At 40.1% G+C, this 27,884-nt stretch overlaps 1 protein-coding gene across 4 annotated transcripts; it reads right to left on the bottom strand.

Annotated features, from left to right (window-relative positions):
• Positions 1 to 546: 546 nt before the first annotated feature.
• fyco1b (FYVE and coiled-coil domain autophagy adaptor 1b) lies at positions 547 to 27,884 on the bottom strand. 4 transcript variants are annotated; one of them, XM_086271644.1, is made up of 18 exons: positions 27,741 to 27,884; positions 27,128 to 27,208; positions 26,035 to 26,141; positions 24,898 to 25,023; positions 23,457 to 23,563; positions 20,431 to 20,574; positions 19,001 to 19,097; positions 16,453 to 18,894; positions 15,036 to 15,128; positions 13,661 to 13,779; positions 13,110 to 13,277; positions 11,917 to 12,057; positions 10,386 to 10,594; positions 10,097 to 10,238; positions 7,758 to 7,862; positions 4,225 to 4,435; positions 2,574 to 2,683; positions 547 to 2,482 (listed from the first exon to the last, which is right to left on the bottom strand). In XM_086271644.1, exons 2-18 carry the CDS (start codon positions 27,183 to 27,185, stop codon positions 2,407 to 2,409), a joined length of 4,455 nt encoding a protein of 1,484 aa, XP_086127770.1. In that variant the 5' UTR covers positions 27,186 to 27,208; positions 27,741 to 27,884; the 3' UTR covers positions 547 to 2,406. The 4 variants fall into 4 exon arrangements, with proteins under 4 accessions (XP_086127770.1, XP_086127772.1, XP_086127771.1 ...); XM_086271646.1 differs by having other exon boundaries at positions 10,097 to 10,232; XM_086271645.1 differs by lacking the exon at positions 27,741 to 27,884 and adding an exon at positions 27,618 to 27,673.

The following is a 27,884-nucleotide window of genomic DNA, read 5'->3' as shown; positions in this document are numbered from 1 at the left end:
CAGGTATGATCATGCTGTGGTCGGTGCAGTCAGGGCGTGACAGTCCCGGTACAGCGTCGCATGGAGCGCATCAAACTCACTGAGTTCCCTCTGGTCTTAATCAGCTCACCGAGCTCATCAAACGTTCCCCACGATGATCACTGTATCAGCTCCAGCACTGAAACCCTGTTGTTTACACCGTAGCTCCTCTGAGATTACAAGCAAAAATCACCCCCCACAGAGCATCTATGAAGGGGAAACTATCTATATAGGCCAAAACTACTTTCTGTAAACATGCCTTCTAATGCTTCACAGTTGGGGATTTTAACATCAGGCTAGCTTTTACTCCTTGTTAACCTCACAACCTTCAGCAAATTCAGCTGAATTGCTCCTCTGCAAACCGTACATGCGTGAATGTGCATGGTAGCTCTTCTGGTGGTTGTCGAGACACTTCCATCGTGAGCAGATTGACATCCACAGACCAGTGTGGCTAAAAAACAATGTGACCATCAAATACATCACAGTGATATGCTTCAGATTAAAATGCAACCACACATTCATCACACAATCCTTATTTATTAACCATAAACGTACATCATTTCTAGTATAAATATTTAGTTCTCATAAGACGTGCCGGCAGATTCCCTCTGGTAAATCCAGCTGTAAACATCTACAATCAAACACTGCCTACATATGGAGGAGAAAAAAACCTCATTCATCATCTGGCACAAAGGCTCATGGGATACATATCGACAAAAAGCCCTTTCACAAAGTGCATTATACAGCAGTCATGTCGCAGTGTCTTTAAATAGAAACTCCCATTTAAGAATTGTAAAATATACTTGGCAACTTGTCACTCTTAATGAGCGGATGTATAAAAATCAATTAGCATTTTTCCTTATTTTCTTTTCTCCTGTCAGTTCTTCACAACATAAATTACAAAATGGGTTTAAAATGGTGGAAGAGATTTTGTAAAACCTCTGGATAGAGCAAAGCAGTTAAATCAATGTTACTCTGTCAGTATTGTTAAATGATGAGACACTGAGAGGATTGCTGATTGAAAACTTGGATCATCTTCCACATTAAACCTTTTAAAGGTCCACATATGAAAAAATTCAAGTATTAAAGTAACAGAATTTTTGGACTTGTGTGATTTAAAGGCTGAGGCTCGTGTTTTCTGTTTGACACACTGCAGGTTTTGCACATTTCTCATAACAAAACACTCTAATTAACTCATCCAGAACATTACACAGCAAAAGCATAAAAAAACCCCAAGAAAATCATTCTAAAGATGATTCTTTTTTCTTTCTAGAGACAGTAACAGCTTTGTGCTTTTCATGAGAATTTGTCCCATTTTTGCTCACTTTAAATGTAAAACCATCAAGAGTGATGGTTAAACTGATGGGGAAAAACAACTAAATACTGAAGCACTGAAACTTACATTTTGATATGTGCGTAATGAAGATGGGAAAGCTTGCACACACTCTTAATGTTTGCATGCACAGAACCCAAGCAGCCACATTCCCCTCTGTCTTCAGCTGCAACCACTAGAGACAAAGCACTGAAATAAAGCCTGTTTACTCAAGATAAATAAAACCAAATGCTTTCCGGGTTCTTCCTGTGGTTCTGTTTCTTCCATTTAAGCTTGGTCATGATTGCAACACATCCATTTCATCTAATTTCTGACAGCTGAAAAGGCAACAGTAAGAAAGATATGTGAAAGGACTGCTGGGCTCATTCTACCGCAGCATTAATGTCCACTGATGCGTCAGTTAAGACTCTGTTAACATCAGAGTTGAATTCTTCCACTGAAAAGTTTTACAATCAAAGTTACCGTTAATAAATCAAGTGATTAGATTTGATCTCAGCTTGCAACCACAGACGCTTTCACAACAAGAGGCTCCCTGTTTGATTATGACTCAATCGCATGTGTTTGCCAGCAGTCAGAGCTTTTCTGGGAACAATGTACTACAATTATTACTGTATATTATTTTTTTTCTCATAAAGAATTTTTATCTTATTTACGCAACACCCCACATCCCTCCCTGTTTTTTTTTTAAAGTGTATATAAACACTTTCTCAACCCTTTTTGTTTGATTTTGATACTTTTGGATATCAAAACATAAAACTTCTCATACTATGAAAAGAAGATTTTAACTGACACACACATTAAGCGGTCACATTCAAATACGAAAGCGCCTGAACTTTGGATATCCTTCCTTATGTATATTTAAACTAGCTTTCATAAAAGTGCATGCTGACATACCGTAGTGTAATATTGTTATTTACTTATGTGTTTTAATGCTGTGACCTTTCCGCTGAGGCTGCTCAGCATCAGAAGACTCTGAAGTGATACCTATGCGCTTAAACAGCCTTGACAGTTTGAAAAAGTCAGTGTTACACATCCTCGTGCTGCTCCTGCCACACTCAGAGGAGGTCGGTTCCATCGTAGACCACAGGCTTGTCTAGACTCAGATGATACAGCACTTTCTTAGAGATGAACCTGACAAACAGGAGAGAGAGAAAAGGCTTTATGTTCTGCTTTGTTCAGTCTTATTCTGAACAGTTGTTGTTTAGAGCACAGCGTGACTAACCTGGAGAAGGAATTGTCAAAGATAAGTGTGTATTCTCCAGGATTTCTGACTTTTAGTTCCCCCTGTATTGTCTCCTTGTGGGAGTTACAACGGGTCAGAGGGATCAAAACCTGCAGAGAGCAAAGGAGAGAAATCCGGGTTAAGGATTTCTTCTGTGTACACAAGATGGCAACAGGAGGCAACATTTTACCAACTGTGAAACCAATTCAGAATCAGCTTACTGAATCTAAATCCCAATAAATGTGCAGAAAAGCTGTCGGACTTTCTCCACTGCTCCGTGACCTTTTTTAACCCTGTCCTGACACATTTTTATGTTTGTTGCCGGGCAGCTTACACAGTGGGCGGCTCTGCTACGGCTGCATAAGAACCACAGTAGAATAAAATATTAGCTCTGCTTTATCACTGAGGAAATATGAACTGAATAATTTAGTTGCTTCTGCATGCACACTGCATATTACATCAGGGGTCACAGAATACAGCCCCACACTATCAGCAGGCTGGGAAAGGCCGCTTGTCCCTCTCTGACTTGATTTATTGCTAATAAATATTTAGGAAAAATCCTGCAGCAGTCTGAGGTGTTTTGTTGACTTTGATGAAATAAACTGACACAAACTTTTACTTCAATCACTGGTGGTTAGACGGTTAGGCTAAATACACATCCACGGTATTATTAAGGTTACACTATATAAACAATCTCTAAACTGTAAACTATAAACTGTAAACTATACATGTACAGTTTATCTGTCATTGACTGCCTGGCAAATAGAAAAAACATATCCAAAATAAAAAAACAAACAAAAGTAAAAATACAAAACTATATACAAAAGCATGTGTACATATACCCGTATGCACATCTGTGTATATGTCAACCCATCAGTGCCAGAATTTAAACGGGAAACACTGACCAATCAGGTTTGAGCGGGCTTTGGATGCACATAGGTGAACGATCTGTATAGAAAGCAAAAAAATGGCGGCATTTGCCAGAAAACATCTGAAACCGTCAGCTATCGTCTGACAGCGTTTTAATTTTTTTAAATTAATTTTCATTTGTAAGTAATGACCTGAAAGCTTAGCCCCGACAACTGCTGCAAGCACAGGAAGTCCTCCATATTCTAAGACATCAGACTAGCAGATTGATTTTCATATCGCATCAGTGTTAAAGGTTGGCTATTAACACATCCATTACTATTCATTTGGAGTCATGTTTGTGTGGCGGTAGTCACGGCAGTAGTGCCTTTTGGTCACTATCCTCTCCTGAGGGGAACATCTGGCTATTTAGCTGCTGAATGCTCCACTGCGTTCAGCAGCTGTTAAATTGTGTTTGTTGAACACCAAGAACACTGAGACTGAGTCAGTGCTAAAAAAAATCAGTTTGAAAGATAACCAACAAACCCAGTGTTGTGATGAGCTGCATATGCGAGCGACTGTTTTCTGTAGATCAATTCTATTCTTTCATATTGCTTACCCTTTTCATTTTACAACTATCAAATGAGATCAAATGTTCACGTTAATGTTCACTGGTGAGTTTATATTCCTTTGGAGATCGGTTTACAGTTGAATAAATCCACTTTATTGGAATGGAATTGGATGGAAATGTATCTCTGTGAGGACGTGTCCTTCACCCATGGTTATACACATGCTGGGCTCTCACCTTGGCTTGTTCCAGTGGAGTCTCAGTGCTCTCCCTGTAGACCACACTGAAGGAGATGCTCTTTGGTTCAGATGTGAAGGTCCAGGACACGGTAGGACCACGGTTGCTCATGGTGATGGGGATGGTGCTGTAACAGCTGGATTTGATGAAGAGCTCTCGGGGGCTGTCGCCAAACGCTGCGATGTCATCCACCGTGAAGTGCACAGAGAACCTGCAGCATGTGGAACGAAACATTTCACGCTGAAACAGTGGCACTGCAGTACCCAACCCAGTTTAATCTCATATCATTTATCCATTTTTTAAACAAAATCCTAATTTCCAATTTACTTGATATTTTTCAGGTTTTTTTTCAGTTTATCCAGTCACTGTGCACAAAAAAGTATTCCGATATCTATCAAACACCTTAAGAAACACACCACATTTACTGTTAATGAGCTAGAATAAGTAACTTCAGGGTCATATTTCTGTTAAACTGTAAAAAATATTAATTACAAATATAGTTGGCTGGTATCTTATGCTACATGACTGAATTTGCAGCAGGTTGAGAGCAGCTAAAACGCTAACATTTCTCAAAACACAGTGGTAATAAGAAGTACCGTGATTCCCGGACTACAGAGCGCACCTGATTAAAAGCTGCATGCTCTAATTTTAGAAAGAAAATCAATTTTGTACTTGTACAGGCCCACCGGATTTTAAGCCGTATGCATTTCACCTGTAATATGAGATATTTACACAGAAATATTACATGTGAGGACTTTTAACGTTTAATTTAATCCGTAAAGTAACATAAACATGGTAACATAAACGTTATGGTAACATACAAAAATTCATACTGCAAATGCTTCTTTTCCTCGAACAGCGCCTGTAACACGGCTACCTTTAAGTACACGTACGTATCGTAACACACAAATTACGTTGCTTATGGTTTTTTTACAATGTCTCTTAACAACCGGTAAAAATATATACCGTATACAGTGGGGCAAAAAAGTAGTCAGCCACCGATTGTGCAAGTTCCCCCACCTAAAATGATGACAGAGGTCAGTAATTTGCACCAGAGGTACACTTCAACTGTGAGAGACAGAATGTGAAAAAAAAAAATCCATGAATCCACATGGTAGGATTTGTAAAGAATTTATTCGTAAATCAGGGTGGAAAATAAGTATTTGGTCAATAACAAAAATACAACTCAATACTTTGTAACATAACCTTTGTTGGCAATAACAGAGGTCAAACGTTTACTATAGGTCTTTACCAGGTTTGCACACACAGTAGCTGGTATTTTGGCCCATTCCTCCATGCAGATCTTCTCGAGAGCAGTGATGTTTTGGGGCTGTCGCCGAGCAACACGGACTTTCAACTCCCGCCACAGATTTTCTATGGGGTTGAGGTCTGGAGACTGGCTAGGCCACTCCAGGACTTTCAAATGCTTCTTACGGAGCCACTCCTTTGTTGCCCGGGCGGTGTGTTTTGGATCATTGTCATGTTGGAAGACCCAGCCTCGTTTCATCTTCAAAGTTCTCACTGATGGAAGGAGGTTTTGGCTCAAAATCTCACGATACATGGCCCCATTCATTCTGTCCTTAACACGGATCAGTCGTCCTGTCCCCTTGGCAGAAAAACAGCCCCATAGCATGATGTTTCCACCCTCTTGCTTCACAGTAGGTATGGTGTTCTTGGGATGCAACTCAGTATTCTTCTTCCTCCAAACACGACGAGTTGAGTTTATACCAAAAAGTTTTACTTTGGTTTCATCTGACCACATGACATTCTCCCAATCCTCTGCTGTATCATCCATGTGCTCTCTGGCAAACTTCAGACGGGCCTGGACATGCACTGGCTTCAGCAGCGGAACACGTCTGGCACTGTGGGATTTGATTCCCTGCCGTTGTAGTGTGTTACTGATGGTGACCTTTGTTACTTTGGTCCCAGCTCTCTGCAGGTCATTCACCAGGTCCCCCCGTGTGGTTCTGGGATCTTTGCTCACCGTTCTCATGATCATTTTGACCCCACGGGATGAGATCTTGCGTGGAGCCCCAGATCGAGGGAGATTATCAGTGGTCTTGTATGTCTTCCATTTTCTGATGATTGCTCCCACAGTTGATTTTTTCACACCAAGCTGCTTGCCTATTGTAGATTCACTCTTCCCAGTCTGGTGCAGGTCTACAATACTTTTCCTGGTGTCCTTCGAAAGCTCTTTGGTCTTGGCCATGGCGGAGTTTGGAGTCTGACTGTTTGAGGCTGTGGACAGGTGTCTTTTACACAGATGATGAGTTCAAACAGGTGCCATTCATACAGGTAACGAGTGGGGGACAGAAAAGCTTCTTACAGAAGACGTTACAGGTCTGTGAGAGCCAGAGATTTTCCTTGTTTGAGGTGACCAAATACTTATTTTCCACCCTAATTTACGAATAAATTCTTTACAAATCCTACCATGTGGATTCATGGATTTTTTTTCACATTCTGTCTCTCACAGTTGAAGTGTACCTCTGGTGCAAATTACTGACCTCTGTCATCATTTTAAGTGGGGGAACTTGCACAATCGGTGGCTGACTAAATACTTTTTTGCCCCACTGTGTATACTACTTATCAATTTTATTGGTCTTCTGTTACCAGGCAAAATGTTTTTGGCCGCATGAAAAAAAAAAGATGCATTAGCCACATATAAGCTGCAGTGTTCACAGTGTGGGAAAAAAGTAGCGGCTTATGACCCAAAAACTACGGTATGTTGAAGATTTCTGCAGAATTCCATAAATCTCTGTAGAGCTGAAAAGATTGACGTGCAAAAACACAAGCTCACATTGCAACATTTCTTTTCTGATTAAAAAGGAATTTGAAAAAGTTATCTTGGAAATGAGAAACGTCTGAAATCCTACAGACCAAACCTTCATTGATCAGCTGTCAGATCGATTGATAACAAGAAGAATAATACTAGCAGTGTGCGGCTAGCAAGCAACCTTGAGCTGCTCACCCCTTGTGGTGATGAGAAAATGATTACAAAAGTCTGGAATTTCACTTCACTCTTTTTGAATCATTTTAATCTTGACTGGTTCCATCTGACGCTCACTGAGTGGCATAAATCATCTCGTTATATGACTCGCTTTATACCATGTTTACACGTTTGAAGTAGTGCATTCCCTGAATCTATAAATAGACTGTTTCCCTTTAAAATGTTGAAATTCAAAGTCCTGTTTACAGTTTTCGACCTTATCAAAGGTGTGTTCTTTAACACTGTAACTGAAAAACAGTGCTAACAGCAGAAAGTTTCCACACAGCCTGAACAAACCAGCTCCAGGTTACACCAGAAGTGAAACTGTGGATCTGCAACATGTACTGCACAATATTTAGAGAAGTTGATAACCCCCAAACCAGATTTGCTTCATTTTTCAGTTCCCTTTTAGAATGTAGTTCAACACTTTTATCACAAAAAGACAAGAGAAACTTCTTCTGAAAATTAGAAACCCAAACAAAACATTTGACCTCACAAAATGCAACTACACTTGTGGCTTTCAGGTGTAACTTTCACAGAAACTTACGTCAGTTCTCCAGATTTCAGCAGGCAGATCTCTGCGTCCTGTACCGCAGCGCTGAGGTCGTCAGTATCCTCTGATGTGACGTCTCCCGCACTGGCACTGCTGTTTCTAATCAAAACGGCATTTATATTTCAGATCAACACATACTTTACGGCTCATTATTCAAGCATTTTTTGAAGCTTACAAAAACACTAGACTGAATACATGTATGAGACTGAGCAGCAGTCTTGAGCTTCCCCTTCTTTCATTATATTTTGCTAAACAAATGAAAATTATTGTAAGAAGGGCATATGTGGGAGGCAATATTTAAGAAAATCAGAACAGTTATTACAATAAAAACACTGAATTTTGGAAGCAGTTGATTCACAGTCTTGTAGACATCTAAAGCATCAAGAAATATATCTACCAAAGCCTCATCGGGCAAGTTTTGATCATTTAAAAACAAAATCTATTTAATAAAAAAAACTCACTAGTTTTTCAAGTTTTACAAAATTGTTTCAGTTTATATAATCCAGTGTTTTTAATTTTAATCAGACGTCTAGTTTTTATTTTTATGGTAGTTTACTGAAATGTAGTTTCAGTTAGTTATAATAACCATGGCAGCAACTGATAGAATCATGCGCTCACACAAATTGAAAGTCGATATTTGTTTTTCTTTCTTTCTTCCCCCCTTTCTCACCGTCTCTTCTCCCCTCTGTTTTTCTTTCTCTCCCTCTCTTTCTTTCATTCTTTCTCCCTGTCCTATCCCCCAGTCATGTCTGTCCCGTTTGTAACAACCGAAAATAAAATAAAATAAATACATAATTATAATAAAGGTCAATCAAATGGACCAATATGGCAAGGCCATGATGATCCACTTGGTAAAATAAATCCGCTTGGCATCTTTTTTGGCCTTAAGACAACAATTCTGATGGCTAAAGATCCAAACGGGACAAAAAAAAACAAAAAAACAAAAACAAAGTTGATATTTGGTATGAGCACCTTTATTCTTCAGCACAGCCTGGCCAAGTTTTCTTGTGATCTCTTTAAGCAGTCATCATAGAACCATAGAGAAGCCTGTAGAAGTACACCAGTACTTCTACAGGCTTCTTGAAGTGCATTCAAAGCTCTTCTTTGGATGTTTCTACCTTTTGTTTTGTTTTCGGGCGATCGTGGCTCAAGAGTTGGGAATTTGCCTTGTAATTGGAAGGCTGCCGGTTCGAGCCCCGGCTTGGACAGTTTCGATCGTTGTGTCCTTGGGCAAGACACTTCACCCCTTGTCTACTGGTGGTGGTCAGAGGGACCGGTGGCGCCAGTGTCCGGCAGCCTCGCCTCTGTCAGTGTGCCCAGGGTGGCTGTGGCTACAATGTAGCTTGCCATCACCAGTGTGTGAATGTGTGAGTGAATGGGTGGGTGACTGGATGTGTAAAGCGCTTTGGGGTCCTTAGGGACTAGTAAAGCGCTATACAAATACAGGCCATTTACCATTTCTGTCGAGATGATGCCACACTGTTTCAATAATAATGTTGATGTCCAGTCTCTGGGGAGGACAGTGATCGTCTAACTGGCATTGTGTTTGGGATGAACGCTGTTGCCAAGCTATAAATTCCAGATGGCATTGCATGGTGGATCAAAATCCGATGGTACAAGTTTTCTGTTATGTGTAGTCACAACACTGGTTCATCCTTCGAGTTAGGTGACTTTCTTGAATTACTCATAGATCAGTGTTGACTGGCTTGAGTTTGTTAAACAAAGCAAAAAAGAACATTCTTCTGAAAATGATCCAGTAAAATGACTGGAGTGGGAAGAAGTAAAAAAGCTGCCAATGTCCAAAGAAAAACTGAAAAAAAAAAAACAATAACGGGAAAATCGGACTGCTTGGAAGAAAAATATGAAGAACTGAGGAGTGGCTCAAGACTTTTGCACATTACTTAAATACATTTAAAAACAACAATAAAAGCCAAATAAATTAACAATAAAATCCTCAAGAATAGAGACCTCAAGTACAAGTAATAGCTTATTGACTTCACATACCAAAGACGCCAACGTACTGCTAAAGAAGTACAAATCTATGTCTTAGAGCATATGTCATTTGTTTTGGGATATGCAAATGTGTTAAATATAAAATTGTAATTATATTCTGGGGTAAGTGAATTTTTCAATAATCACTTTAGCAGTCATGCTTATTTCTGGCTGCTTCTGATTAATCTGGAGCACACTAAGTAGACTGTTTCAGAGGAGGCATGTTGCAAAGGACAGGTGCAAATAGAAAATCTGTTTTGGTGGCTGTTATTAATCTGCCATGCAGTGTCTGATAATCCTGTTGCTTACTATATCTGTCCATCTGTGTGTGAGATACTTACAGTTGTGCTGCCCCCTGCTGTCCATGTCCAGGCGAGCAAGCGGGGACAAAAGACAGGGATTCACTGTCGTACGCCCCAATCACTTCTTCATCTGTGATAATGTCAAAAACACCATCGTCCAGTTTCTCATCTCCACCTGCTCCTAGAAGATAAACATCATATTCACCATAGATCTTTATTGTTAGCTCTTACTGTAGTGTGTATATCACTACCGTGTCCCCAATATAAATTAAATATGTAAATATTTTATCCTTTGACACATTAATCCAGTGAGTGTGTAGGAGACTACCTGAAACACCGCTTACAGCCAGGCCAGCCTGCAGAAAGCGCCTAAATGGTGTTCCCGGTGTGCTGTGAGTCACTTCTTCCTGCGGGTGGTGCTCAACTACTGCACTGTGCTGGTTGTAACAGTCCTTACAGCAGCGCTCTCTGTTGCCACCCTGCTGGGTGCTCACTGTGTTGCTGCAACAGTAGTAGCAGAAAGGACGACCACACAGCCTAGAATAAGGCAAAAAGATTGAGACAGAGCGTGTTAGTGCAACTCGCTGTGAAATGTTCACTGGAGAGAATTGACCTGTGCGTTGTAGTTCCTTTTATGTGAAGTATAGATTTGCACAAAAAGAAATGAAACTATCAAAGGTAAAAAAAGGGCATTAAAAAACAGAAGACGTGTAAAAATGTAACTTGTAGGACTTGATAGTTCCTTAGTTTTCAGCCTTCATCTCTGGGTAGTCAGCAGTTTTTGATCTAAAACCCTAAAGCAGTGCTATGGGACAAAACATGTGACTCATAACAGCCACTTCAGAGGTGGAGTGGATAAACAGGAAAAAAGCTCAATTGAATGACCTATGAGTAAAGCTTGAGCACTACTGATGTAAGGTAAAAGTAAAGGAAGAGCATTTAGGCATGTAAATGTGGTTAAGACGACCTGCTGAAGCTCCAACAGAGCATCAGAACAGGGAAGAAAGCTTTAAGTGGCGTTGAACTTGATCGTGTTGTTGGTGCAAGACAGGCTCGTGTGAGTGTTTAAGAAACTGCTGATCTACTGGAATACTCCCACACACCCATCTGTAGGGTTTACAGACAATGGCTTTAAAAAGAGGAAATCTACAATGAGCAACAGTTCTGAGTAACAGTGCCTTGCCAGAGGTCAGAGCTGAATAGTAACGCTGCTTCAAGCTGATAGGAAAGCAACCACTTGTTACTACCAGTTTATGCAGAAGACCATCTCTGAATTTAGAACACACCGAATGTTGAAAAGGACGGATTGCATCACCAGAAGATTGTACCGAGTGTCACTCCTATCAGCTCAGGAAACGTCCCGCAAGTTCTCAAATTAGTGCCATGAAGGTTTGAGGCAACTATGAAGGCAAAAGAGGGTCCAACCGGGTACCCGACAAGGTGTACATTTGCTGAATTGAGAGTGATGCATTTGTGAGGGATACCATTCAGTGGTAGAACAGAGTGTATCTGAATAATGATCACAAAGCTTCATGAGGCACAAAGAGTTCTGTATCATAGTCACTTTGACTTTGTCTTCACTTCCCTCAGGTCACTGAGGGTCACGGTCATGCATTATCATGTCCTACACATGTGTGCATGTTTTGAATAAGCACAGTCTTTTGCAGAACTAAGTTTGTAGAAGTGCTTTGCAATGCTCAATGTAAACCAAGTGAGGAATGTGTGAGAAAACAGTTATCACACAACCACAGTGTAAACACGCAGTGAATGACCTCAGAGTGTTGAGAAGCTGTGAAAGAAATGAGTGTGCTTTTACTGGTTGGTGCTTCCAAGCAGTTTCTGTTTTGATGGACCATCACCTGCAGCTGTACTTGCGGAACCACCAGCTGAACTGAGTGTGGCAGCCCAGACAGTAGTTAACGTCCCTCTCCGACTCCTCATCCCGCAGCTTCTGCTCAAACTCCAGAGCGTCTGACTTCTGCCAAAGGGCATCTTTCTCCCTGCAACAAGCACAAGCATATTTTTACACTTTTCAAAATCCGCCCTTCCAGTGTGGATGTCACGGTACCAGAAATTTAGATTATACTGATACCAGTAGAATGATTTTTGACAGCCAATTTGATACGGACTGTTCTTAAAGTTAAACTCCATTATTAGGAATGTTGGAGGCAGTTTATTTAAAATGCTAACATTATATTTTATGAGACAGACTGAAATGTGATGGTTGCAGAATAGCCTAACCAAAAGAAAAAGGTAAAAAAGAACTTAAGAATAAAAACAAAAACCCCCAGAAATGATTTTGTATTAAGCTAATCTGTGGAAAAAGAAAAGACGTTTATACCTGATGAGCTCAACTCATCAGTTCGACCTTGGAGAAGCTCACATTTTACAGTCTGGTCTCTTAGCTTAGCTTCGGTTTCCTGGAGCTTTTCAAGTAACTCTGCTTGGCTTTTCTGCGACGCTATAATGTTCCCTCTCTAACTTTTCAGCTTTGGTAGTGAATGAATCCAGTTCCTGTTGAGTTGTGGCTAACTGTTTCTTCAGTGTGGACTGACTGCCGAGAAGCTCAGTATTCTCATGCTCCAGCTTCTTTAACTGAGCATCAGATTGCTCCCTTTGCATAAACGCCTTCTGAACCATCTCCTCCAATTTCAGGTTTTCATCTAAAAGCTTTTTCTCTCTGTCTTCCACACTCATCTTTGCAGCTTCTACTCTACTTCTGAAGTGCTTCTCAGACGCCTTCAAAGAAGCTAGCTGGTCTAACAGGGCAGCCCTGCTCTCAGTTAGCTCGGAAATGCTTACCTCACTTTTCCTAACCGTTTGGAGAAGCTTAGCATTTATTTCCATTAGACTGCTGAACTGTGTTTTGTCATCTGCAGTATTCTCTGATTGACTGCAAGATGTTATTTCATCATCAATAATTCGAGGGGCCACTGTTTCTTTCCCCACGTTTAGCTTATCTAACTGCTCCTCCAAATGTTTGATTCTTTCTGAACCCCCAGAAATGATTTTGTATTAAGCTAATCTGTGGAAAAAGAAAAGACGTTTATACCTGATGAGCTCCACAAGCCTTTCTTCCAAATTGATTTTGGTACGGTAAAGATCATCCAGTTCAGCAGCCATTTTCACGTCAAAGCTTTGTTTGTCCTGTGTGACTCTCCGTAGGTTTTCAGCCATCTCCTGACAGGCCCGCTGAGCAACTGCTAACGCCTCCTCAGATCTGCATATAGCACAAATACATGCTGACCAAAAAAACATGGAGGATCGAGCATCCATGCAGACCTTATCCCAGCTGTCACTAGGAAAGCAGGGTACACCCTAGAAAGGCTAACAGTCATCACAGAGCTAACACACAGAGACAAGCAATCATGCTCTCATTCACACCTACGGCCAAATTAGACTTGCCAATTAACCTAACATGGGTGTCTTTAGACTGTGTGACAAAGAGGGAGTACCCAGAGAGATTCGACTCCGTGCCACCAACACAGACAACGTGTATTTGGTTGTTTCTGGGCTAGACAGCTCACAACAGACAAGATTAAAAACTTTCATCAGGAGCTTTAATTTGGTCCAGAATGTGTGATTATGAATACAGTATCTCACCTTGATAAATTCCCTTTCAGATGGATTATCTCGTCTTCTTTCTGCTGGATGAGGTTTTCAGACTCGGCCATCTGGATGTTTGTCTCCTCAATCTGTTGGCAGTATCTCTGATTCTCAGCCTGCAATCAGCGCAGCAAAGCACAGCCTTATTTCTTGCTCTTTGTGAATTATGTTTGTGAATATAACATTATGGTTACTTCAATTGACAATATACAGAATGGAACTGCAATTTGTTTTCCCATTTATCAACCCCACACATGAAAATGCAGATCGAGCTGCGCAAGCTACACATGCGTTTTGTCACGCATCATCCTCCAGCGATGACTTTAGTGTGGTCAGTGTTAGACAGCAAAGAAGTTCCATTTCCACATGTAAAACCACTTCACTATGTGAATACTGTCAGCATGTTGACCACAACTAAAAATCTTCTTGCAAAATTAAACCAATGCGAGTTTCAGGTGGCTTTTATGACGATGAATAACAGACAAAGAGCCTTAAAAATAAGTGTGGGAAAAAAAGAACTATCTCAGGGAAGTTCTCTAAAATAATTAGAGATGTAAAATACAAAATGCTTCACATAAAGCAGTATTCAGAAGCTGTTTTCTTTGCATGAATTTCCCACTCAGGACCATAACCTGTTGGTTTTAATGGTCAAAAACCAACAGAAATTATTTTTAAGAGGAGTCTGTTTGTTGGTAGTTTGGCTCTTTAACTTTCTTCTTTAACCCAAGTGGAGGAGTTTAAGCATCTCGGGGTCTTGTTCACGAGTGATGGGAGAAGGGAGCGGGAGATCGACAGACGGATTGGTGCAGTGGCTGCAGCGATGCGGACGCTGTACCGGTCTGTTGTGGTGAAGAGAGAGCTGAGTGTAAAAGTGAAGCTCTCAATTTACCGGTCGATCTACGTCCATACCCTCACCTATGGCCACGAGCTGTGGGTAGTGACCGAAAGAACGAGATCGCAAATACAAGCGGCGGAAATGAGCTTCCTCCGAAGGGTGGCTGGCCTTTCCCTTAGAGATAGGGTGAGAAGTTCGGCCATTTGAGAGGGGCTCAGAGTAGAGCCGCTGCTCCTCCACATCAAAAGGAGCCAGCTGAGGTGATTCAGGCATCTGACAAGGATGCCTCATGGGCGCGGTTTTCCGGGCATGTCCCACCGGGAGGAGGCCCCGGGGCAGACCCAGGACACGCTGGAGAGATTATATCTCTCGGCTGGCCTGGGAACGCCTTGGCTATGCTGGAGGAGGTGGCTGGGGAGAAGGAGGTCTGGGCTTCTGTGCTTGGGCTACTGCCCCCGCGACCCGGCCCCGGATAAGCAGAAGAAAATGGATGGACTTTCTGTTTACAACACCGTACTGAATTTTTTATCCTCTTACCTCTAGCCCCTTGAGGTTGTTCTCCAGGGCAACTACCTTCTCATGCTCAGTCTGGAGCTGCAATTTAACATCCTCTAACTCTTGAATCGTGCTCTAGATGGACAAAAAATAATCAGAAATTCATCATTAACGTTGAGCAGGGTATGTAGAAAACATATCTAGTTGCACTCTAGCCGAGTTGGTATAAATCTTTCTATACATTCTAGTTATTTTCAAAATCATGGCCTAAATATTTTAGTAGTAACAAAAAAGATGACTTGTTTATATTGCTCGTGTACAGTGCAGTGAGACTGTGCAACTTTTTCTAAAAGCACGTGTCTGCATCTTAGCAAGAGTTCAGTGGTATGGTTACTTATTCTCAGGACTGCAGATGAAATTATTTGAGAATATGGGAATGCGTTTGTATTTCTCTGTAATAACCAGTGATTTTCCCCGATAACCAGGTGCAGGTTCTGTCGCTCACCTCACTATATTAAAAAGTGGAATCATCAAACAGCTCTGTAAATTGCTGTACAATTTGAGGATAATATTATTTCAAAGAAAAGTGTAGGCAGCAGATAAAAACTTCCACGAACTGACATAGAATTTGTGGAATTTCTGGCAGTTTTACAAAAACGCAAAGCGTGAAAATCTCCTCTAGTGCCGGGGAGGCTTTCACATGTAAATGAAAGTGCAGTACAAATGCAAATTGGGACCACTGCTCCAAAAGTAACACCTTTTTTCTCAAATGTCCTGACTCCATTTAAGATCTTGTATGCTATACTTAGATCAGGCTTCATTTATGTATGTACTCATGACTGAAACTTGAATAATCTGCTTTATATTTCCAAACACATGATGCTGAATGACATTATGTGGCAATACTCATATGCAAATGCAGCACGTAGCAGGGGTTTCAATGTCATTTTTGTTGAGTGCTCAACTTTAGCGTCATTTCAGCTCATCGTGTAAGATCTGAATTTTTGTAACCGACCAGACTCGAGATAAAAGTGCACAAGAGGGTCAGTCTGTACTAATATTTCAGTTATATATCAAAGCAGGAGCAAAGAGATGGTCAGAAAAAGGAAAAAATAAATAAATACCTGCTTTATTTCCTTCTTTAACTTAAGTAACTCTATACCAGCACTGATGGGTTGCGACATATTCATTAAGAAGAACACATGAACAATGCCAACCAACCATAATCACAGCTTACAAGGACAAGACTGATGCACAATCCTAAATTTGCATTAAAAGAATGAGCTCAAAAGTTAACATTAAAAAGAAACCTGTAATTTCGCTAACAGATTTCTTTCAAAAAATTAAGCTGCATAAAACTGTTTTTCAGTTTAAAAGAAACAGTTTTGTTTACAAGGAAGTATGTCATAAACGGGAAGACAACAGTAACTTTGTACATGTATACTTTACTCTGCCTGACCTGGAGCTGGCTTTCATGGCTCACAGCTTCACTGCTGAGCTGCAACTGCAGTTGTTGATTCTCTTCCTGGTTCATCTCCCGCACAGCTTCGACTTCCTGTTGGGCCTCCCTCAACTGTTTCTCCAGTTTCTCCTTGGATGCCATCAAATTCTCAGTGTTTGGGAGCTGACTGTGGAGCTCCTGGTTCTCCTTGCGCAGCTGCTCCATGCAGGCATTCAGCCTTCCTGCTTCCTGAGCCGCCTCCTCCTCCAGCTCCTGCAGCTTTGTTGACTGACCCTCCCAGCGCAGCCGAGCCTCCTCGTTCTCAGCGGTCAGCATGCACACGTGCACGCCTAGTTCTGCGGTCTCTGTGTTGGCTCTGTGAAGGGCCTCCCTTGATTCACTGTTCTCCAGACACAAAGCATTGTAACGCATCTTAAGCTTATCAAGCTCCTCTCTAGAGGCCGTCACCTCTGCAGCAAGACCGGCTCGAGCCTGTGCCTCGCCATCTCGCTCACGAATAAGAGCCTCCTCACGCTCGCGAGATCTAAGAATTTCATCCACATGCCGGCGGTTTAGTTCCTCCACTTGGGCCTTCAGTTGTTCTACTAAAACACGAAGGTCTTCTCTGGAGGCTTCTGTCACCTCCTGCAGGGCCTGAGCTTTCATCCTCTCCTCATTTCCTGCCAGGAGTTGTGCCCTAAGCTCCACCACCTCTTCCTGGAGCCTGGTTACCTCTCTCACGTTGACTTCCAGTTGTGCCTCAGCTATAACCAGCCTGAATGGGGCCTCTTTGGATTCCACTGAGGAAGTCTGGTGCTCACTGTGAAGCTTTTGCATTTTTTCGTTGCTCTCTGCGGCTCCTTTTTCATCATGCAGCTCCCCACTCCTGCTTTCTAGCTCATCAGTTCGACCTTGGAGAAGCTCACATTTTACAGTCTGGTCTCTTAGCTTAGCTTCGGTTTCCTGGAGCTTTTCAAGTAACTCTGCTTGGCTTTTCTGCGACGCTATAATGTTCTTCTCTAACTTTTCAGCTTTGGTAGTGAATGAATCCAGTTCCTGTTGAGTTGTGGCTAACTGTTTCTTCAGTGTGGACTGACTGCCGAGAAGCTCAGTATTCTCATGCTCCAGCTTCTTTAACTGAGCATCAGATTGCTCCCTTTGCATAAACGCCTTCTGAACCATCTCCTCCAATTTCAGGTTTTCATCTAAAAGCTTTTTCTCTCTGTCTTCCACACTCATCTTTGCAGCTTCTACTCTACTTCTGAAGTGCTTCTCAGACGCCTTCAAAGAAGCTAGCTGGTCTAACAGGGCAGCCCTGCTCTCAGTTAGCTCGGAAATGCTTACCTCACTTTTCCTAACCGTTTGGAGAAGCTTAGCATTTATTTCCATTAGACTGCTGAACTGTGTTTTGTCATCTGCAGTATTCTCTGATTGACTGCAAGATGTTATTTCATCATCAATAATTCGAGGGGCCACTGTTTCTTTCCCCACGTTTAGCTTATCTAACTGCTCCTCCAAATGTTTGATTCTTTCTGAACTCGCAGCTAGCTCTTTCTCTCTGCTTTTAAGCGTTTTTCTTAAATCCAAGCTCAGACTCTCAAGTTCCTCATTCTGGCTGCTACTGAGACTACACTGCTTCTCTACCTCCTCCCTCTCTTCCTGGAGCCTTTTTCTCAGTTCCTCCGCCTGCCTTTCCCTGCATTCCAGTGAGGCCTGCAGGTCCTGAAGCTGTGCTCTCAAATTCCCTGTCTCTTTCTCTTTCAAAGTCAATGCCCCCTGAATTCGACCAACCGCACTCTGGAGCTCCTCTAACCGCATGAGCGCTGCCTCCCGTTCGTCATCAGCTCCAGCTTTTACTTCAGCTAGCCTCTCCTTAGCATTCTTCAATTCTTCTTCCCTGAGTTTTAGTTGCTGCGACAGACATTCACAGTGCCTCGCCGTGTCCTCAGCCTCTCTCTTAGCCTCCAGCCTCCCCTCCTCTGCAGACTTGAGTTTATCCAGGAGTTCCTGGATTTTCCAGGCTGATTCACAGTAACTAGCAGTTTGTTGGCCCCTTTCTTTAAGAGCCTCATCTAACTTAGAAAGAAGCTCCATATTTTTGTTCTCAGCAGTTGTGAGTCTATCTTGAAGTTCACTTCTTATCGGTTCCCTGCAGGTTTGATAGTGATTAACTCTTTCTTCACTGTATGTTTCTGGGTTACTTTGGACTGCTGTAGATGTCGAATTGGCAGACTTCTGAGCTGACAACTGTTCTTGAAGGTGTTTTACAATATCTTTCAGCTCCGCAGCCTCCTTGCCTAACTCCTGAACCCGCACCAAAAGCTCCTGCTGTCTGAGCTCGGACTGGTCAAGCTCAATGCGCAGATTCTCTGCAATGCTGCAGGAAGAAGGTTCCCCCAGTTCTCCCAGTTCATCAAGACCACTGTGGCTCAAGTCTGGGACTGGAAGGAACTCCTGACCCTGTTCAGTGCATGGAAAAAGAGAGAGCAAAGGTCAGGTGCATTAAACATTAGTCACATTTAACCAGAAAATTGTGGGAAATACTGATATAACAGTTTTTGTGTACCTGTGAGTGTGAATAACTGCTAACCAGACTGTTCACACTAGAGCAGCGACTCGGGGGTTTCCAAAGGTAAGCTGAGGAGCCAGATCCTAATGTTCGCCTTTGTTAATGAGACACCAAATATTAGGGTCACATAATGACAAACAGTGAAAATGCTTTATTTTAAAGTTCTGCTAATTTTCTGTAATATATACCAGAAAGAACTGTATTATTTAGAAATGGTTAACAGGAAGTAAAAACCACACCTATATACAATACACATACCAAGAACATGCCAAGATTTTAAAGAACCCAAGAAAATATGCAATATTTACAGAGTATAACTGAGGTCATTTTAAAAAACTCTTAGTTCTTCATTTTAAAAGGAACTATCTTGCCTAATTTTACTGTGGGAGCCCACACTCAGTGGCATTTAATTCTGTAGAAAAGATTAACATAAAAAACGAAAAAAATCCCATAGACTGCCATAAAGTCTACTTTTAGATGAGATTAGTTCATTCGATGAAATGAGAAAAGTTAATTTAATTTTAGCAGTATGTTAAATGGACGAACAGATTTGAAATGTAGTCCAGCTTTTATGCTTTTCTTGTTAGTGGGGAAAATATGAGTCAATTTACACAAATACAAGCAAGGAAGTCACTCAGACGTTACACATTTCTTCTCTGGAATTAGAAAGTGATGATTTCATGCTACTCATTGGAAATAGAATTGACAACCGCAGCAAATTCTTTTTAAGAATTTCTTAAAAAGAGTGCAGGACTCTACTGTCTTCTTTTCTAATAGCTTGTAAAAATAGTAATAACAATACATTTTATTTATAGGCACCTTTAAAAACCCTCAAGGTCACCTTACATTATTTCAGCAAAATAAAAACATAAAGTAAACAAATAAAATCACAACTATAAAACTAATTGAGGTAACAATAGACTAAGACCAAGTTATAATGAAGGGTTTGCAGTTCTGAACAGATTGAGTCGTGATTTAAATGTAGAGGGCATTTATAGTCCGGAGATCTGGTGAAAGTGCACTCTATATGTATGTAAGATCACACAAATACGGAGGAGCAAGGTTATGAAAGTATTGCTTGAATTTATTGCAACGAAGTTGAAAGTTTTGACAAAGCTGCTGATAGAAGAAACAATGATCCAAGTTCACACACTGTCAGCAACCACACACACACACACACACACACACCTACGCACACACGAGCAATACAGCAAAAAGACAGAACTGTGAATGTGCAGGGAGATAAGATAATTAGGTGTTAACTTCAAGTTGTGAAAAACCCAGTACGCTTTCACCACAATTCAACATTTGCAAAAAAATAATGTGTTCAGTCTAGATATTTAGTCTCTTACACCTTACATGTTTTCCAGGTTGAAGAATTATGTGTTATAAAGTTTTTTAGTCTTCTATTGTTCATACATACATACCTTGCAAATTTTGGCCAATCTGCATCAAGGTCATAACCTCTGGCTGCCACATCAAATTGGATCTGGTTGAGTTCATAAAGATTGTTGATTATGTCTCCAGTGAGGTGAGACTTGAGGAAAGGACTCCGGGCATAATACCAGTCACTTTATCGGAAGAATAGAAAAAAAAGTTGAAAAAACAACTCACAAAATGAAAGTCAGAGAATTTCAACTAGTAAAAACAGAAACATTCAGAAAAAATACATTTAAAGGTATGATATACATCACAGACATTGGCATACAAAGCTAATATTCAAATTAAAGCTTTCCCTTTATGCCCACAACTTGTCAATAGAAACAATGGCAGTAAAAAACAGCTTTAAATAGCACTATAAAGCAATACTGTCACCTTGTTGTTGTTAACCTTGTTAAACGTGACAAGATATTTTATCTTTATATCTTTATACCGTACCTTTTACATAATGACAATACACATCACACTTTTAATAATAATTGTTTCCAAGTTATAAGACTTCTTGTTCATTTTCAACCAGTAACTCATTAAGTTACCCATGAACACCTTGGTGAAAGTAACGCAAATTTTAAATTTCTTGTTAACATGACTCTACACAAAGTTGCATTAAAATCCATTCAACGCTTATACATTCAAATTCAACAATGTATTAGTTAAATAAACAGCAGCCTCAGTGGAGGCATGTGGAGGAACCATACACACAATAGCCTGGCACCTCCCCATTATGCTGGTCAAGAACTTGGTCACACACTGCTGTGGGATGGTTCTTTGACCAGAAGTTGTTACAAGTTCACCAGTGTGGTTGTGTCGGTCAATCTGTCACAAACAGCATGCTCAAGCTTAAAACAAGTCTCAGTAGTTGCTGCTCAACCCCCAAATATATTTTCCTCCCAAATTTGGCACCGTGGAAAGGGAAACCAAAAAAATAAAATAAAATGTATTTATTTATATCAACCAAATATCAATATCCTTGCTATTCCTTTTCCTTGCTCTATCAACAATAATAAACACTCCCTCATATACTGAAAAACAGAAGACATTTTGCGCTATCTAGAGAACAGAGAAATAAAGGTTTCAAAGATTTAAAAAATAATTCAGACATAAAATGAAGACATAAAGTAATGAGGCTACCCTTTCTGAGAACGCTTTAATTGTTTAAATAAAACAACTGTCAGCATGTTTGCAGTGTAAATCTGATGGCACAGTCAGCATCCAGTTGGCTTGTCTTACATAAGCTGAGCCTTGAAATTTAAAAAAAAGAAAAGAAAAACTATTTCTAGGCACTATTTCTAAGCGCACTCAGTCCAGCACCAAAGGTCGTATGAAATGGTATTTTGTTTTTTTCATAGTTCATATTGGGAAAAATGCTTTTGCACCCCAGAGGTGAAGAATTATTTGCTCAAACATAGAAGCTGCCACCCACCACCAAAACACCAAACCTGTTTCAGGTCCATTCCTGAGGTTCCTCATTCCAGTGTGTTTGCTAACTACGCTGAATCTCTACTGAATGTAAAATACTTACAAAACCCACTGTGTTTAAATATAAGTTAAATATTTTCTCTTTCATACTGCCAAACATGGCCCATTAGACTGCGTCTAATTTGTACAGCGCTTCCTTTATTTGCAAAAGGCACAGATACTGCATCTCTGGTTTTTAAGATGAGCTATATTTTTTTTAACTCATTTCTTTATTTGTTAATTACTTATTACTTAAACCTGCATTTTGTTATTTGCATTTTTATTTTCTTTACATTTTGAATATTGTTTATGTGAAGAGAAACTTGCAAACTTAGCATGTCATTGGTGTAAACTGCTGTGTTTAGTTTTACTATGCGTGGAGAATAAACTACTTCTTTTTTTCCTTAACGCAAAAATAAAACTGACATTTTGATTTGAGAAAAGACAGGAACTGAGCAGTGCTACAAAGGTCTATGGTCAAGTTTTTTTTTGGTTGCTGTGATTTCAGTCGAAAAGGAGAAATAGGACATAAAAAAGGAAGGGAGAATCACACTTCCTAAGAACATCCAAAACAAAGCAGTACAGTATGCCTGGAGTAAAACACACATCTTGGCAACAGTTTTCAAACTGTCATAGTCAGGAACTGTAAAATGTATCAATTTATCTTCAATAACAAGTACTCTTTGATGAATTAGGACATTTAGAGATAAACCACTGTTCATGTTGCATGTAGCCATGAAGGAAATGCATGCAGTCAACAGAATTACACATTCTAATTAGCTTTGATTAATCGGTTAGTCCAGGGAAATACTTTAAGCTTCCATTATTAAATTATGTTTTCCTAATTTTGTTTTGTCAGTTTTTTGTAAATAATTTCTTCTTTTCAGATAAGTGGAGATTAAACCTTTACTGCAGTCATTTGCACAATGTCAGCTTTATCACTGCCCAGTATCCAGAATTTTGTCATTTCACAACTTGCAGCATAGAATACATTAAAGCTGACCTTTTAGATTTCAATATCATCAGCTACCATGAAAACAATAGTATTTATGAATTTAAGCCTAAGTGTGCATCGAAACGGGTTTAATATTCTCACTAAACTGAACTGTCATGGAACATGTCCATAGATCTCAATCTTTAAGTCAGGCATTCAATCTGATATCATGTTTTTTTCTTCTTAAAGCAGACATGAAACATACCATCGGGTCCTGCTTGCATAAACTGATACAGACTTAAAACTAGATTTTAAAAATAAGTGTTTAAAGTTACAGATTTTGGGGCATGTTTAGCGCTACCTTGTCCAAGTACAGAAAATGACATCACTAGGAAGTGATCACAGAAGCAACTGCTCAATGTAACTAAAGCACATAATATCCACTTTAAAATGTAAAATAGTGTTACAGATAGTGTTTCCAGTTTCTATCATTTACAGAATTCTTTTGCCCATAACACTAAGACTAAAAATAATCATCTAATTATTTTTAGTCTTAAATGTTACGATATTTCGATGCGTTAAGTGAACATTAGATTAATCTGAGCTGATGTGTCCTCTCACCTTGTGACCTTCAGATTCATAAAACATTGCTGCAGTGTGTCAGCAAGACGCTGGTGAACGAGCGAGTAGCGGATGAAAGCCCTTCCTTTCCCCAGTGATGTCTTCAACTGAGGACACACAAAAATAGACTCTTTTGTCATAAACATGCACAACACTGGCAAACTCAATCCAAGGTGGACTAACCTCCACTGTTTTTCTTATCTAACTTGTTAAATAGGTCAGACGTCAATTTCTACTTCCTAAAATATTATTGTATAAAGCATTAAAAGGAAACTGTTAAGACTTTTAAAAATAAGACTACAGCTCTTTTGCCATTTTTGAGGTTAGTAAATGTAAAATCTGTTCATCGCAGACTTTAAGGATCAAAGTTTTAGTTGTCTTCAGCAACAGTCTTGGCCATTTCAATTTAACATGGAAATGTTTAATTCTACTGCATAAATCGCAGTTCAGCTTAAAGATATCTAAATTTAAAGATGATCACCATATAGAGAATAGATGTACAATGTTATTTCTAAGCCTAGACTCTCCAATGCATTGGCAGATGGAGGGATTTAAGTAAGATAAGAGACACAGATACACCAGACAGACACCAGCTGGAGACGTCTTTATGTCTCTGACCAATGGACAGCAAATAAAAACAGTAAAAGAAGAGAAAAAAAATAATAATGTTTTAGGTTTTCAGAGTGCCAAAGGTTTTTAATTATTAATTATCAGTCAGATGTTATTGACTAGACTGTGTGACTTCTGAAAATAAACACGCTGACCCATTTAAACCCCACCCCTCCCCCCTCAAAAAAACTTTAAACCACAGATCTGTCTTCCTTATGTTATCAAATCAAGGATTACTTAACAGCAAAAAAATATTAACAGGCTTGTGATAAACAATTACAAAAATAGTTTAAAAATAGATGATAAGTCAAAAATGATCTGGCACATAATTCAGTACCCTAAAATTATCATCTATAAAAGTGGGTACCCAACGTCTATTGGAATGCAGGAAAATAACCATGAAATATGCAGATAATGAACGTAGTCATAGCTGTTGCCTTTACAAATAGAACAACATAACTTGTAAATGCTAATAACCAATACACAAAGAACACTTTGATCACTTAACCACCAAATATTACTAACAGTTCAACAGGAAACCAATTCATTACAATACAAACTAGGACCAAATCATGAATAGTTATTGAAGTATGAGGCTCACCAGTGTGAATTTCCAGGACAAAAAGTGAGGAGGAAACAGTACAGGTGGCACAAGTGTAAGATAGCATGTGAATTAGCAGCGTTGAGCCTTAGTGCACCTGATTGGTCGGAATATTAGTTACATGGTTATACGGTCACTGTCTGTATACATGTGCGCATGTGTTTCACGCCATGGAAGGGCTGAGGCACGAAGGGTGACTAAGTGTACGCGTGTGCTGCAGAGGAGGATTACCTCAGGGATGGACTTAACGAAACGGATGCCATCGTTAGCTCCCTTGATCTTAATCAGGCAGTCGCAGAAGTAATCCCAGTAGTCTTTTCTCTGGCCAAGAAAGGTTGTCTTCGCTTTTTGGTCAAACTAAGAGACACAAAGGACACAAAATTATTGCATTCATAAACAACGTGCTCTGTAATGTGGACTGTACTACATCACCGTGGTGACTGAGTTGCTAGTGTTTAGTAGTTGTTAATGTAATTCAAGAAGATTAAGGGAAAGAAAAAGACATAGTTGAGCTACACAAATGTGTATTTTCTTCAACTTGGACTTTACAAGAACAGCTCAAGCACATTAAAGAAATTACTCACTGGTATCAGGACTCATAACCTTTAAATACAGGAAGGCTTGTGAGATGAGTCTTGTGAAATGTTTCATTTTAAGAGTTCATAACTTAAGAACACTAGTCTACAGCACTCCCAATAGTACTGACAAGTCATGTTTGACCAGGCTTCTGTTACATGCAGGTAAATAGTTCTGTGTTTTTTTTTTTTGCAAGCAGAAATGGATCTCTTTGCTCAGAAATCCACTGGCTACACCGGGATCCCCTTAAAATTAGCCACTTCCACCAGAAGCTAATGGTGTATTCACACTAGGCAATCTATACAATCCTGGAGAGTATTTACTGAGTGTGATCGCTTCGTGCCATACTCTGGTGTGATTATCCTTACTGTGCCTTGATCTGGTTGAGAAAGAGCGGGGCCCAAGGTTTAGGTCAACTGGATCGGGTAAAGCATGCACATAGTTTGATGGCTAGACATGCCTCAGGAACTGTCTTTCTAGTAACAGCTCCAACAGAAATAGCTTTTGCTAAGCAATTAACAAATATGTTCAAGACAATGTGTGACCACTTCCCCAGTTATGCAGAAAAACGCATAAAATTGTGAAACCACAAAAGAAAGAATGAATGAAATAAAGGGAAAAGCAAGCATTAGATGGAAGTGCTGAGATGCTATGATTAACTGATGCGTTCTCTGGCTCAGATCCATTAAGGGCTATGTGAGCACATACGATAAAGGAAGAGTGTGTGGGGGGAGTGGTAGGTACTTATGGTTTAATTTACCCAATGCTACTCTCTTTGATATGGCGACATACCTGCAGCAGGTATTCTAGTTTGTAGAAGAACTTGTGCAGGTTGGCGAAGTCGTCCGTTATGGGTTCACCACACTCCCTGTGTTCCTTACTTAACTCTATCACTGCATCTACATTTTTAAAAAAGAAGAACAAGAGCATTATTAACCCAAACACAAATATGTGATTTTGTGTAGATAGATTTTTTTTTTGTCCCAGAATATTTTTGTGACATTTAAACCAAGCAGCCACGTCACTCAAGCCATAGACAGGTGGAGTGAATACCTTTGGTCGTGTCACTATAATACCGTGTTTGGCCGGGAAATCTTGGGTCATGTGGACACTACTAAGACACACCTTAAACATAATTGCAAAAGAAGACTATTCCCCAAGATAGTGACCTCCCACAGCAAAATTATGAGACACACCAAAAAAAACTGATCCTAGTATGTTGACTTAGCCTCTAAACTTAATGGGATGTACAGAAACATGACCTATTTACAGTATGGAGGCCCAAGTAGGGTTTGGATACTGAAAAGCTTTTAAAGGACTTTACTGTAATTGATTATTTTTTATGTTTTCTGTGAGGAAAAAAAGGAATCTTGCAGAGTTATTTTTAATGTGACTGCTTTGTTTCTTTTTTTTAATCTGAACACACAGTGTTGATATACAGTATGAAAAAAGGTTCTGTACATATCAGGTGTACAAAAACTCAAACTCTTCAGCTATGAATAAAGTACATGAAAAGCTCGGTGACACCGAATTTAGACCAACTGCACAAAATTGGACCCTTAACTGATTCCCTATTCTTGCACCCCAGGACATTCCCAAACGAGCTGCCAAAACAGCTCAGACAGGTCATAGCTTTTTTGGTGGCAGGTGGAGACTTGACACAGTATTTGTCTGGTGATGCTGGTAAATGCTGTAACTGGTTAGTGTATAGTTCATCTGGTAAAACAAACAAACAAACAAACAAACATTTACATATAAAAAAAATCTTTGGCTGATGTAAATATTGCAGAATCCTTTGGACAAGACACCTGATGCATATTGCATGATATTGTATCTACTGTAATGCACATATGGGGTTTGCTGTATGTGTGGAGAGCTTGATTACCATGCAGATCTCTGATTATCCTCTGCAACTGTTTATCCCCAACTGAGGTGGAGGCCATTGTAGGGATGTACTCAGGCAATTCTTCACAGAGGGATAAAAAAGGGAAATTCAAGTTATCTAGCACGTCATCACGAGTTCTCCAGAACACACACACACACACACACACCGAAAACACTCGGAGGTAAACAGTGCAGTCCTAAATTAGTTCCTCCTGCTGTAAAGTAGGAGGTTCATGAAGGCTCTGGTGGCTGTAAAACGAAGTAACAGTAAAGTTAACAAAATTTAACTGCATGTACAAAGGAACAACGACAGGTCACAATTTGTCGCTACATCGTCTTTGTCAGAGCGCACTGGGACAAGATTTGTCTAGATTTATCCACCGTCGCCATGACGAGCCAATAAAGTTGACTCCTATCACTTTAAAATGCAACAAACCGCGACATAAACATCGATTTGTCAAAACAGTGAGCGCTACAGGATGGACATGCACCTGCTCTCAGCGACTCGTTTCCTGGTTTATTTCATCTACATTTCTGTCGCTAATCATCCTACTTTGGTTGTAAATAAGGATAAAGACTTCGTTGTTGAATAAATCACAATACAAAACACGTACTTGATGTATAAAATTGTCCGGACTGTCCAGTTTATCAGTGGTATAGCAGAAACTTGCTGCCGGTGAGGGGCGGGCTCTGGAAATGATTGACGGCTGACTAACCACGGTGTATGGCCGAGGTCTGTTCACGTTTGGTTGAGACAC

The sequence above is a fragment of the Aulonocara sp. 'chitande type north' Nkhata Bay genome, linkage group LG18, assembly GCF_057382095.1.
Source record: "Aulonocara sp. 'chitande type north' Nkhata Bay isolate Kocher_YH1m ecotype deep benthic linkage group LG18, A_spYH_male_GT1.1, whole genome shotgun sequence".
Lineage (NCBI taxonomy): Eukaryota > Metazoa > Chordata > Actinopteri > Cichliformes > Cichlidae > Aulonocara > Aulonocara sp. 'chitande type north' Nkhata Bay.
The sequence above is the reverse complement of the archived record's forward strand: the minus strand, read 5'-3'. Positions and strand labels throughout refer to the sequence as shown.

Excerpts from the sequence above, each read along its gene's own strand:
- fyco1b (XM_086271644.1), bottom strand. The coding sequence starts at position 27,185 with ATGGCCTCCACCTCAGTTGGGGATAAACAGTTGCAGAGGATAATCAGA. Across the intron at positions 26,142-27,127 it reads GATAATCAGAGATCTGCATG|ATGCAGTGATAGAGTTAAGT; the intron begins GTAATCAAGCTC and ends TTAAAAATGTAG. Across the intron at positions 13,278-13,660 it reads CTGAAAGGGAATTTATCAAG|ATCTGAGGAGGCGTTAGCAG; the intron begins GTGAGATACTGT and ends TGCTATATGCAG.